General features: G+C 46.0%; 1 protein-coding gene across 17 annotated transcripts in view; it reads right to left on the bottom strand.

The window, feature by feature from the left end:
* Positions 1-12,790, bottom strand: part of ENOX2 (ecto-NOX disulfide-thiol exchanger 2) — a 391,463-nt gene that overhangs the window by 87,212 nt on the left and 291,461 nt on the right. For all 17 annotated transcript variants that reach the window (XM_007507172.3, XM_007507176.3, XM_056809184.1 and 14 more), the window contains one exon: positions 11,093-11,248. In XM_007507172.3, coding sequence (XP_007507234.1) covers positions 11,093-11,248 — 156 coding nt within the window. The remainder of the gene's footprint in view (positions 1-11,092; positions 11,249-12,790) is intronic.

Genomic DNA, 12,790 nt, shown 5'->3' with positions numbered 1-12,790 from the left:
CTTACCCCTAGCATTTTGCCTGGCACATAGTAGGTACTTAAATACTTGTTGACTGATTGATTAAAGAAACTTTTTTTTGTTACTTGTAGGAGGAACCTCACCATCAGACTAGGGTAGGAAGTGAGTCTCAATTTTCTTTATACGCTCCATCTCTTCCAATCTAGCACTCAGTAGGCATCATATAGCTAGCAGTTGAATGAATGAGCTCATGTGGCAGTTGGCTTCTTTCTAACACATTCACTGTATTCTAGCCATCAGTATTGGTTTCTTACCCTCTACTGAGCTGGGACTGGCTCTTAGAGCATTTTGATCTGCCTGGAGCCTGGTGTTTTAAGGCACACAGTAGGTGCTTCACCAATGGTTTGTTAAGAAGAATGAATGAAGAAAGCAAGATTGATGGAGGAAATTGTTAACTCTGGCAAGAGAAGTTTTCTGAACTGAGTTACTCAGAATGTGTATTAGCAGCCAGTTCTCTTGCTTCATGAACAATGCACTTTCTCCCAACTCAGGCAGTAAGTATTCAATGGCTGTCAAGCCTGCTGAATTCCCCTTTCACTGTTTATAGGTATCAAAGTGTTTCTAGTCAAAATTTCTGACTGTCGTTCATCAAGAAGATATGTGTGGGTTACTAGGTTTTCTGGGTTTAGGTTTTAGATCTGCAAGGATTGCTTTTGTGTCATCCGATCTTTTCATTTCACTCTTGCCAGCATTCTGAGCTACAGATTTGGAAGGAGCTTTAATCTCAAATGAAGGAGCAAGTTAAATGTGAGTCTTTCTACAAATGAAGAAGCGGAGGGTGGCCAATGTAAGCATTGACCCAAATTGTGGGGTCAGAGCTGGAAAGGATTTCAAATTATTATCTAAGCCAAACCACTCCCTACCCCCATCTGATAGGTGAGGGAACTGAGCTAGGAAAAGGGACTTTCCCACAGTCATGTCATTAGTAAACAGCAGAGCCAAGATTTGAAAATGGGGCCTATTTTCATTATGTTAGTGATAATGATGATGATGATGATGATGATCATGTCTAGTACTGATAATGGCACTTGAAAATTTGTAAAGAACCTTACAAATAGGATCTCATGTTATCCTTACAACAATCCTGAGTGATTAGCATCCTCATTTGACAGATGAGGAAACTGAGACAGAGGTGAAGTGTCTTGCCCAGGGTTACATAGCTATTAAGTGTCTGAGTCCACATTTGAACTCAGGTCCTTTCTGATCCAGATCCAATGGCATTTCTTCTGTGCCACTCTGCCACCTGTGCTTGTGTCACTAGACTCCTGGATTTCCAAAATCAATTAATCAGAAACTTCAAAACTCCTATAAATGTGGGACCCTATGTGGGCCATGAGGATTCCCAAGATGAAAACAATAGTTCCTACCCCAATCGAGCTGGAGTATGTGAGGAGAGAAAGGGAGATGGAGACCACGGTCTCAATAAATATGGAGAAGAGAGATCCCTTTCAGAGAAGGGGATCAGGGAAGGCTTCAGAGAGGAGGACCTGAGTTGGGTCTTAAGAGCAGAGATGATGAGGAGCAGACGCAGTGCAGGCTGCTACATGAAGAAGAGCGATAACACAATCCAGCTGCCAATGTGGGGAAGGCTCTCAGTGCCTCGCTGGAAAGTTGGCAGTTTATTCTCTGAGTGAGAGGATGTGTGGTATAGTCAATAGGAGAGTGGAAGTGGAATCATGAAGAACCCATGTTCAACCCCACCTTGTTACATTCTCTTTCTAGGCCCAAATCCCATGTATATCTGCTTAGTGCCTTAAGCTGGGGGAGGCAGATGTGTGATCAGATCCTAAGTATCAGAGTTTGTAAGATCATAGCTTGAAAACTGGAAGGGGCTTGAGCTCATCTAGCCTAATTCCCTCATTTGGTAGAGGCCACATAGGAAATAAATGGCAAAATTCTAAGCCAGATCCATCTTCTCCCTGGGATCTCTGAATAAAGAGGGAAAAGAACAAGATTAGCCTTGGCAAGGAGCCCAATGGATACTCCTTCCTCTGGTAGAGGGAAAAGAAAAAAAGTGAGGGATGGGGTGGAGAAGAGAAGGAGGTCAGAACAGATAACATTAATCCAAATGAATGAAGTTAGGAGATGCTGCTTGTTCTGAGTGTGGTGGATTGGCCTAGAAGTCTTTAAAGAAGGAACAAAGTTGAGAACAGGAGAATTGGAAGACATGATGGGGAGTCCATATACATTAACGGATTACCTATTGATTTCCTGGGGAAGTGGAAAGAGTGATGGGCCTGGAGACAGGAAGACTCATTGTCCCAAGTTCAAATATAGCCTCAGACACTTCCTAGTTGGGTGACCCTGGACAAGTCACTTCACCCTGTTGGCCTCAGATTTCTCCCCTAGAAAATTAACTGGAGAAAGAAATCACAAACCACTTTAGGATCTTTGCCAAGAAGACCCCAAATGGGGTCATGAAGAGTTGGACACAAATGAAAATGACTGACCAAAAGCAACATTGATTCTCTATTTATGTTGATTCCCTTTTGTAGTGTATACAGAAGGATTACTGGTAGCAGTGAGGGCCTGGATGAAGTCATGTGACATAAATTTGTAATGGATGAAATCAGCTCAGTTTCATGATTTTCTTTAGTAACCAGGAACAGAAATGGAGAAATTAGATGGTAGGGGTTATCCGGGATTTTGTATTATTGAGGGAGAGGAGTTGAGAGTCAAGAGAGTGTGGGATTCCAGGGCAAGTGCTCTGGTTATGGGGAGCCAAAGGGAGGGACTGGGAGATTGAAGGCCATGGTGAGGGTAGGCCACAGGTGGAAGGATAAAGTTGGGGAATTTTGTCATTGAGGACTATAAAGGTAGTGTGGTGGCAACTGAAGGAGAAGGGTTGGTGTGACAATGGCTCTGTGGGGTTGCAGAAGATTAGAAACAGAGGACCCTGGCGTTAAAGAGGTTGAAAAACTATGAAGACAGTTATGGTCTTCAGTACAAATCCTGAAATGCCCCAGGGTGATGATGGCAAGAGGAAGCCTGTGGGTCATGGATTCCTCTGTTCCAGAGACCTCCTGGAGGCTGTCAGATGACAGACATCAAAGGGCAAAGGTTAGGTGAGAGAGAGTTGTAACTGGCTGGGCTGTCTTCCAGGATATTTAAAGGAAGGATTGGTTGTTGAGGGGCTGCTGGCAGAAGAATGTTCTGGAAGTAGCACTACGAATAAGTAGCAAGCCAACTTCTTCCCAAGGCCTTCTATTGAAATCAGATTGGGTTAGAAAAGGGCCAGGCCAGGCTGAGAAGGAAGGGAAGTGATCTGGACAGGGTGCCAGGTCCTGCTTAGTGAATTAATGGATCCCCTGAAGTGACCACATGTATTTTAATTCTCACTATTTGAAACTGTAAAAATGTAGGCAGCATCTAGTTTATATTCAGAGCAGTAGAACTGGATGACAGGGGTTGGGGGTGGGAGGTACAGTGAGGAGGGGGAGGAGCCTAGCTTGAATGGTCAACTCTTAGCCAATGACAGAGCAGGCAGAATGAACTGGCCTCAAAATTCTCATCTGCCAGATTGTGTCCTAGAATGTCGGTATGGCAACGTTAGGTTGTCATGGTAATGTGGGGCCTCACAAAGCAGCCCCTTAAGTGCCTTCCCTGGGCTCCCCTCAGAGGCACTAGAGGCAGGGAAGTGGGTAAAAGGGCAGCAGCATCGCCCTAACCTCAAACCCTTCACAAGCAGCCTTAAAACCTCTGAGATGGTGTCAGCAGAGCAACAGGCAGGCAGAGGAGACGGCCCAGAGGTACCCTGGCCCAACGGTCGTCCCCGGGGAAATCTCCAGCGTTCCCTTCGTAATAGTGCAGATGGCAGAGGTGATGCCAGGGTGAGACCGCCGCCCATTCCAGCAGCTAATCAAAGGTGCTTCCGAGCCCCTTCTGAGGGTGTCCTGAGAGATCCAGGCATCGAAGGAGATGACAGAGCAGAAAGAAGGCCTTCCCCAGTTCTACATCGCAGGGGACCACTGCCTTACTTGACCAGACGACACGGAGCATTCACTGGCGGAGGAGATGGAAGACATAGAGGGATGCTCAGCTTAGTGGCCTTTCCTAGGTGGTCTCAAGCCCTCATAAATGGCCTCCAGGGAGCTTTAGATGGTGGAGGGGATGATGGGACTAGAGCAAGACGTTTACATTTCTGAGCATTCTTTCCTAGGTATTTTCAGGCCTTCCTTACTGGAATAATCTATTAAATTAAATAAATTAAGCATAACACACTGTGTCTCTAGTAATAAAAATGTTCTGCCCCTTTACTGGCTTGAATTCAGTCAATTAATAGATAAACAATGATTAAGCGCCTACTATGCACCAGGTACTGTGGTAAAAGTGGTGGGGATATGAAGAGGCAAAGAGAGTGGGAAATCCCAAATCTTTCACGGAAAGCCCCTAACAGAAGGTCATTTAAGGATGGAATTAAAGGTGGAAGAGGGGAGGGAACCATGTTGCTCCAACTGAATTGGTCACAGGGCCCTTAGAGATCATCTGGTCCAGAGGTGGGTGGATAGATTTTGGTGGTGGTGGTGGTGGTGGTGGTGGTGGTGGTGGTGGTGGTGGTGGGATCCAGCTATTAAGTACTAGAGATAAGATACGAACCTTGGACTTTCTTCACTGACCCCAAATCTGGGGTTTCTCCTACTTGATCCAGATTTGCAATATACAAAGCTGGTACTTCATCAAGTAGTGGACTGAGAACCTACAGAGAACATGGAGAGTACCCATCTCTGCTAACACGAGAGGAGAGAAGAGCCACTGCCAGAATTTCTCAGCCTATCATGGCAGCCCACTTTAGTGGCTAAGTGGGGGCCCTGAGCATTGGTGATACAAAGTTGGCCAGTTTTTAACAGAGTTATAGACACTCAAGGCTTACTAGCATTCCCATACTGAGAAATCTTTCAGATGATTTTATTAGCCACTCCAAGATAGACATTCCCCTAGATAATCAATGGGAGGTTAGATTTGGCTTAATGTAATCTCCAATGATTGAGAGAAATGAGGAGACTGGGGAATCTTTATTAATACTCCATCTGCTTTCTCTTTAATTGGACCAGTCTGGTAGAGGAGGAAGAAGATGGCTTTCTCCATATGCCTGGACATGACCTACCACAAAAGGGAGTGATGTCACAAAGTCTGGAATCTTGGGATGGGAGGCTCTGCAGAGTCCTCAGAGACCCTTCAATTTAATTCACTAAGTATAGAGAAAATGGAGCTGTCACTGGTCTAGGTGCTGGGGACACAAAGACAAAAACGAAACAAATCTTCAACTCAAAGAACTTGAATTCTCCTGAGAGAGACCATCTAGGTTAATTCCTTTATTTTACAGAGGGAGAAATCAAGGCCCAGAGAAGTAGTATTAGAATGAGAAGAGACTTGAATGATGTTCTAGTCTAACTCCTGTATGTTCAGAGGAGAAAAGCTAGGTGGGCAGGAAGGAAGGGGAAGAGTGGCAGTGTGCCCAGTAGAACGAGTACTGCCTCTCCAGTTAGAGGACTAGGGTTCATAGCCTACCTTGGCTGTCATTTTCCCTACCCAAATCTCAGTTCCCTCATCTGTCAAATGAGGGTATTGGCCTAGATGACCTTTGGGGTCTCTGCCAGCTCTATATCCTCTGATTAGGATATAGGCAGCCAGGAGACTATAGTGGTTATCATATTGGCGTGGAAGGCAAAAAGGCTGGGTCTCAGACCCGTCTTCTGTAGAATGAGAGGACTGGATGGGAGACCCTGTGGGGTGGGTAATGAAATTATTATCATTCCCATTTTATAGATGAGGAAAAGGACATCTCCTGACTCAAGAGTCTCCTTCTATTTAGAGTTCCTCACCTTTCTGGGTTCTGCCCCATGTGCTGATGGTATACTAAAGATCTTTGTTCCCAATAGACTGAGCATCACAAAGGTGGAGGTTTTGGTTACAGACACTGTTCTAGGGAACCAGTTATAAGATCGTTGCTTTAGAGATATGAGGCCTCTCAGGCCATGTGGACCAACCCCCTTATCTGACAAGGGAGGAATCCGAGGCCCAGGGAGGGGAAAGGACTTGTCCAGGAGAATGTAGCTAGCAGATGGCAAAGGCAGGATTTGAACTTGGGTGAACCCTCGGACTCCAGAGCCAGTGTTCTTTTTACTATAAAGCACACAGATGGCCAATCCAGGGGAGAAGCTTGTTCACTCACTGACATTTCCCCCACTCCTGGCATTTCCAGGGTCTGTTATCGGAGAGAATCATTAGCCTTGTACAGGGACAGCTGGAATAAGACCTAGAAAGACCACAGACCCCTAGATGCACCCCTGGGTATCTGACTGAGCCAAATGAGATGCAGCCAACAGAGGCTCACAAAACCTTCTCAAACAGGAACATTAAAAGTCAGGGACCAACTCTTCCATAACCCGGTGTCTAAGGCAGGGTATGTGTCAAAGGCCACACTCAGATCTACTGCACAGAAGGCAGCGTGGTGTGATGGAGAGAGCATTAGATTTGGCATCAGAAGTCTTGGCTTCCCATCTAAGGCTCTTCTATTAAGTAGCAGTAGGAGGCCTTGGGAGACAGCTATTTGGCTCAGAGAATTGAGCACTGGGTCTGGAGTCAGGCACATCTGAATTCAAATCCAGCCACAGACACTTACTAGCTGTGTGACCCTGGCAAGTCACTTCACCCTGCTTGTGTCAGGTTTCCTCATTTGTCAAATGAGCTGAAGGAAATGGCAAACTAGTCCAGAATCTCTGCCAAGAAAACCCCAAAAAGGGGTCACAGAGAGTTGGGCACAACTGAACCACAACAAAAAAGGCCCTGGATTTGAAACCTGCCTCTGATGTTTCTAACTTATGTCACACCTAGAACAAGTCATGATTGCCCTCTGAGTCCCAAGTTCCTCACTGGACTCAATGGTCTTTGAAGTATCTTCCAGATCTAAATCATTTCCTTAGGAAGAATGCTCTTAGGGTTTCAACTTCCCCAACTGTAAACTGTGGCGGGGGAGGGGGGGGTTGGACCAGAGGATCCCTAAGGTCTCTCCCTGTTCTCTATTAATGTTATTCTCTCCCTTGGCCACAACCAGCTGCTTTCTATCCAGTGAGTTCTTGGTTCTCACCTTTAGACAAAGTGTTAGTATGCTCTGCTGCTTTCTAGCTGTGTGACTTCGGGCACGCCCCTTCCCCAACTTGCGCTTCAGTTTCATTCTCTGTAAAATGAGGAGGGCAGGGGTAGGGTTGGACCTGGGGGGTGTGAGGCCCTTATCAGTATGAAGCCTATGGTGGGTGCTATAATGATGACCATTTCGGGGGGCCTGAGATCCTGCACATTCAGCATACAACTAAGGCCATCTTCCCCACTGTGGCAATTTGATTCAATGAACATTATCAAGCCAGGTACTGCCGGGTTAGGCCCAAAGGATACAAGGGCAAAAACTAAATGGGTAGGAAAGTTACCTCAGAAGATGAAGAAGAGCCATCTAAGCTTCTCCTTTAATGGGACCCAAATCCTAAAGGCTGGAAAGGAGACAGAACCTCAGTTTTCTCTAAACTGTATCAGGCATATGATTTGGAGCTCAGTTCTAAAACCAGCGTTCATCCCAGGAGTCACCACTTTCCTGGCACTGATGGACCTGTCAGCAATCTTCTAGCCGAATGTAGGAGCTGAATGGGTATCCCAGACCAAATGTTCCCCTATTCCTGAAGTGGGCCTGCCAGCTCACAATTGGGTAAGTTTGGCTGGAGAAGGCAGAGAGGGAAGGCCCTGGGGTCTGCTTGCCTGGTTCTGGTCCTACACTCTGGGGCAAGACAGTCTTCCCAGTCTAAAACAAAGGAGGCAAGGGCCTGGCTTGGAGGCAAAGACAAGTCAACTAAAAAGTAGAGTCCAGTTGGTACTAGAGGGTCTGTGGAACACCAAGATCTGACACCTGAGACAGATAGGAGTTGTTTGTTGAGCTCAGGGATCCGTACAAGTTTAAGAGAAGAAAATTTAGGTAGGAGCCAGGAGTTGATTCCTTGAAGAGTCTTAAAAATTTCGGTGGCTTAGAGGCATTTGTAGACCCTGGCATGGGCCCTGAGTACCTTTACCCAGGTTATGACCCGTTCATTCTTTATTTGGAAGAATCCAAGGAATGTCATGGGGTGGCATTTTGACTTGTTCATGAACTGGACTGAAGTGAAACAGAGTGGCGGCAAAGTCATCAGCCCCACTTTCCCTGCCAGAGTCATCCAAGTCCAGTGAGTGGTGACCGCCCAGGATGTCAGCTGCCTTTGTGGGTTAATTTCCAAACCAAAATGCCAGCCTTGTCTCAGCCCTGAAGTTATTAATTAGGTCTGTTATGCCCAAGGGTAACTCAGAGTTGGACTGGCTGAGTTGGCAGAGAGGGTGAGGGATGGGGTCTGGGAGTTTATGAAATCATAGGAAGTCCTGGATGAAAAGACTCCATTTGCTAAACACCCTGCTGAGAGTCCAGAATCACTCAAACAGTATATGTTCAAGACAGAATTTGAGCTCTAGGCTCGTCCTGCTCGGCTGCTCTCAAGTAGCCTTTAACACCCAATCACTTTTTGGAAAATAGATGTCTCAGAGGCATCTACAACTCAATGTGTCTGAAACAAAATCCATTTACTTTCTCTCTAAACTCTCCACTCTGCAGTGTACTGATGACTGGCCAAGGTCCCCCTGTCTTCCCGGGCACCCTGACCCTGGAGTCAAGGGCTCACATCTGGTCATTTCTCCCTTCCTACCATCTCTCACCAGCATCATGTCCACTGACACAGACATCACTTGAAGGCAGGCTCCCCATGACCTTGTACCTCCACTCCTGCCACAGCTTCCTAACTAGTCTCCTTGCCTTGATTCTTTCCCTACTCCAATCTAGCATCCACTTGGCTGTCAACATCATCTTCCTAAAGACCAGCTTGGGCCATGCCACTTCCCTATTGAGTAAGCTCCTACCAGCTGCCTGATCAAACAGCATTTAAAGTCCTTTACCATCTGCACTGGCCTACTATCTCTTCTTTGCACTCAACATTCCATTTTCTGGGTGGTAGGTACAGTGGTTAAGAGCACTGGAGTTGAAAAGACCTGAGTTCAGATCTGGCCTCAGATACCTACTAGCTGTAAGACCCTAGGCAAGGCACTGAACCTGTCTGCCTTATTTTCCCCATTTGTAAAATGGGGATAATAATAACAACAGCACCTACCCCCAAGGTTGAGAGGATCAAATGAGATAATAGTTGTAAAGTGCTTAGTTCAATGCCTGGCACATAGTAGGTCCTGTATAAATGCTTATTCCCTTCCCTTTCCCTACTCTTTGCTCTGGCCACCCCCCACATCTGCAATGCTCCTCTCCTCCTCACCTCAGACCCTTGGATTCCTTTAAGACTCAGCTCAAACCTCACCTTCTTCTCCAGAAGGCCCTTCTCATTCCTCCCAGTTACCAGGGCTTTCCCCTGTCAGACTGCCTTCCATCTAGTCTATAAGAGTGTCCCTGAGGACAGGGACTCCTTTTGTATTTTTGGCATTTCTTTGTATCTCCAGCATTTGGTACGGTGTTTTGACACATTTGTATTGTTTAATCATGGCTGAAGCTCCATGACCCCATTTGGAGCTTTCTTGGCAAAGATGCTGGAGTGATTTGTTATTCTCTCCTTCAGCTCATTTGTCAGAGGAGGAAATGGAGGCAAGCAGGGTGAAGTGACTTGCCCAAGCTCACACAAGTAGTGCCTGAACTAAGTTTAAATCTCTCAGGTTTGAATTTTCAATTGCTTTTTTTTGGGGAAACCAAAGCATAAAAAAAATCAATCCTATACCATGTGTCATCTAAATGAGTTCCCAGAGGACCAGGGCCATTTTGTCTTATCTTTGCATCCCCAACACCGAGAGGGCACAAGTGCTTGGCACCTCGTCTGGGAGCTTAATAAATGCTTGTTGTATTGATGTTAGCCACCATATGTAAGAAATGGCCATTAATACATGAGAATCAAACTTTGTCTCCTCACCATGGAATCCTACTGTGATAACTCCTACTTCTCCCTTCATTCTGGTGAGTCAGCAGAGTTTCACCTGAGCATGTTGTAGCAGAACCAAGGTTGCTGTTTGACAGGAGACACCTGTCCGCATGCTGCCTAAATGCGTTTAGCATCTCTTGCAGGATCAAACAGCTCTTTTTGGCAGTCTGTTTAGGGTCTGCCTATGATTTTCTGGTGTAAGCAATCCCTGGTTGAGAAAACTAAAAGGATGCTGCTCAGTACCATTTCTGTGACTTGGAGACTGAGGACAGAGGTAGGTTAGGTGACTGGTCCAGGGTCACACAAAAAGTATGATCCAGAAGAGGGACTTGCTTCTATTCATCCACATGGGCCACCATGTTTCCCCTCCAACCTTTTTTATTTGAATTTTTAAGATACTAGAGTCACAGCCCATTATTTGGTTGATAGTGAGAATTCCTTTGCAAAGTATCATATGTATTTTTATGTGCATTGGCTAAGTGAAGAACAGACTGAGTGTGCCCAGTCATAACATGTGGGCTAGCATTAGACTGGGAGCCCCCAGTCAGCAGGAACTGTCTCTCATATAAGTTTGTTTGCTTGTTGTCTCCTCTGTTAGACTCTGAGCTTCTTGAGGGCAGAGACTGTCCTTTTGCCTCTTTCAGTGTCTCCACCACTTAGCACAATGCCTGGCATATGAGAGGTGCCTAATAAATGCTTATTGACTGGTTAAAAGGAAAAGGAGAAACTATATGTAATGGAATGTTCTGCTGACCATTTTGTACCAGTTGTAGCCAAATGCCTGGTTTTCCTTCTCACATATTTTCATGTGTTAAAGTCTCAAAAGGTTATGATGCCACGCCACCCATTCCAGAAAGTCTGAGATGAGGTTATGCCATTTATCATTCAGATGATACCACTTGCCCCCTGGAAGAATAGGAAGAATAGGAAGTTCCCCCTACTCCCCAGGTTGTGCATGAGCAGGTAATGCTGGTAGGCCCAGGGAAGCCTGGATATCTTATGAAGGCCTCAAGTCAGGATTCTGTTGAGAAAAATGAAGCATTTCTTGGGTATTCAACCACGTGAAATGAGAAATCCAGTGGGAAGAGACTTACTTGGATTGGGTGGGAAAAGAGTGCAGCTTTTGCAGTGTATTATCTCCTTGGCCACTGGCATGTCAGGAGGAATTGGAGGGGGAACGATCCCCAAGCCTGGCATTATGGGTGTGATTGGTGGAATTCCTGTCATCATTCCAAGAGCTGGATCAAAATCTAAAAGCAAAGGAGAAACAAAGAACAACACATGATGCTGCTGGCCCTTTTTTCAGCACGTGCCTGGCACATAATCATTACATGATGACTGACTGCTAACTGGCAGCAGAGGAAACCCAGCCTGCAGAAGACAGGAAGTTGCCCTATTGTTCCTGCAATCATGGAGGCAGGTCCACTGAGTTGTGGAGACAGGAAAGGAGCAGCTATGCTTTGGGAGGTCAGTGATGGGTAATACTCCTTGGTCCTCCTTCATGTGGATGTGATACTGGATGATTTATGAGCACTGTACACATAACAGCATGGGAAAAAAGATTCTTCTTGTTTTATACAGGAGAAACTGAGGCTCAGGGGGATTGCTAAGGATTACATAGCCTAGACTTGACTCTGATATACTTTCCAGCGTGTCACAGAGATAGAATTCATGGGATTGGCCCAGAGCCTCTGGGCCAATGTTTGAGATGGCCTGCTAGGATGTCATCTGCCTCTACTGAAATGCTCCTCCAGTGCCCTGGGGGGACAAGGAGTTCATCTTTATTTCCCACAGGCGAGGCCAGCCAAATCCCAAGGTCATTGGTCACCCCAAGACGGAAGGGCTTTGAGGACAGACATGGTGCCAAATGGAGAAGCCGGGCCCAGCTAGGCAAGGAGAAGCTCACCACAAGGGAATGGTCTCCCTTGATTGCATCAGCATAGCAAACCACCTATTAAGGTATGGAGGGACTGCCAGCTGGGTCAGGGGAATGATTAAAGCATCACTGCCTCACTGATGTCACCAATTGGAGAAGTTGAAGGCTCAGAGAGAGAAGAGCGAGCCCCACTCAAGTGAGAAGATTCTTGGGGAGCTCCAAGCTCAGTGGAGGCAACAGAGTGCCAAGGCAGGCCAGAAAGTGCTGCTCTGTTCCATGCCTGGATATGGGCAAGACTGTAATCACCTCTGGGTGCTGCAGGAGCGTAACCAGGATGGGAAGAGGGTTCTAAATCAGGCCCTACCTAGATTACTTGAAAACTTGGAGAATATTTAGCCTGGGGAAAAGGAGTGTACGCATGTGTGTATGCATGCTTACGTGCGGTATGCATACATGCATGGCATGCATCATGTCTGTATATGTGTTGTGTACTTTGCATATCTATGCATTGTATTTGTATGTGTGGGTTTGGGTATGTATGTGCAGTGTATGTATAGGTGTGGGGTGTGTTAAGTTTGTGTTTTGTGCTGAGTGATTCTTATGTATATGTGGTGTATTTGTATGCGTGGTATATGGTGTATACAAGGTGTGTGGACAAGTATAAGCATGGTATCTCTTTGTGGCAAGCATGCATTTTGTTTGTATATGTGTTGTGTGCTTTGTGTGTTTATGTGGCATGTCTGTTGAGGGGTTGAATACATATGGGTGGTGCGTGTCTATTTTATATGTGTATGAAGTATGCATACAAGTCTGTGGACTCTACTTGTATGTGTGCTGTTTGGACATAGTGTGTGCGTGTGACATGTATGTGTACAAGTGTAGTGGGTAGATATGTGATATGTGATGGTAGATGGTG

Source organism: Monodelphis domestica, chromosome X (assembly GCF_027887165.1).
Source record: "Monodelphis domestica isolate mMonDom1 chromosome X, mMonDom1.pri, whole genome shotgun sequence".
Lineage (NCBI taxonomy): Eukaryota > Metazoa > Chordata > Mammalia > Didelphimorphia > Didelphidae > Monodelphis > Monodelphis domestica.
Note: the sequence above shows the minus strand (reverse complement) of the source record. Positions and strands in the feature narration are given on the sequence as shown.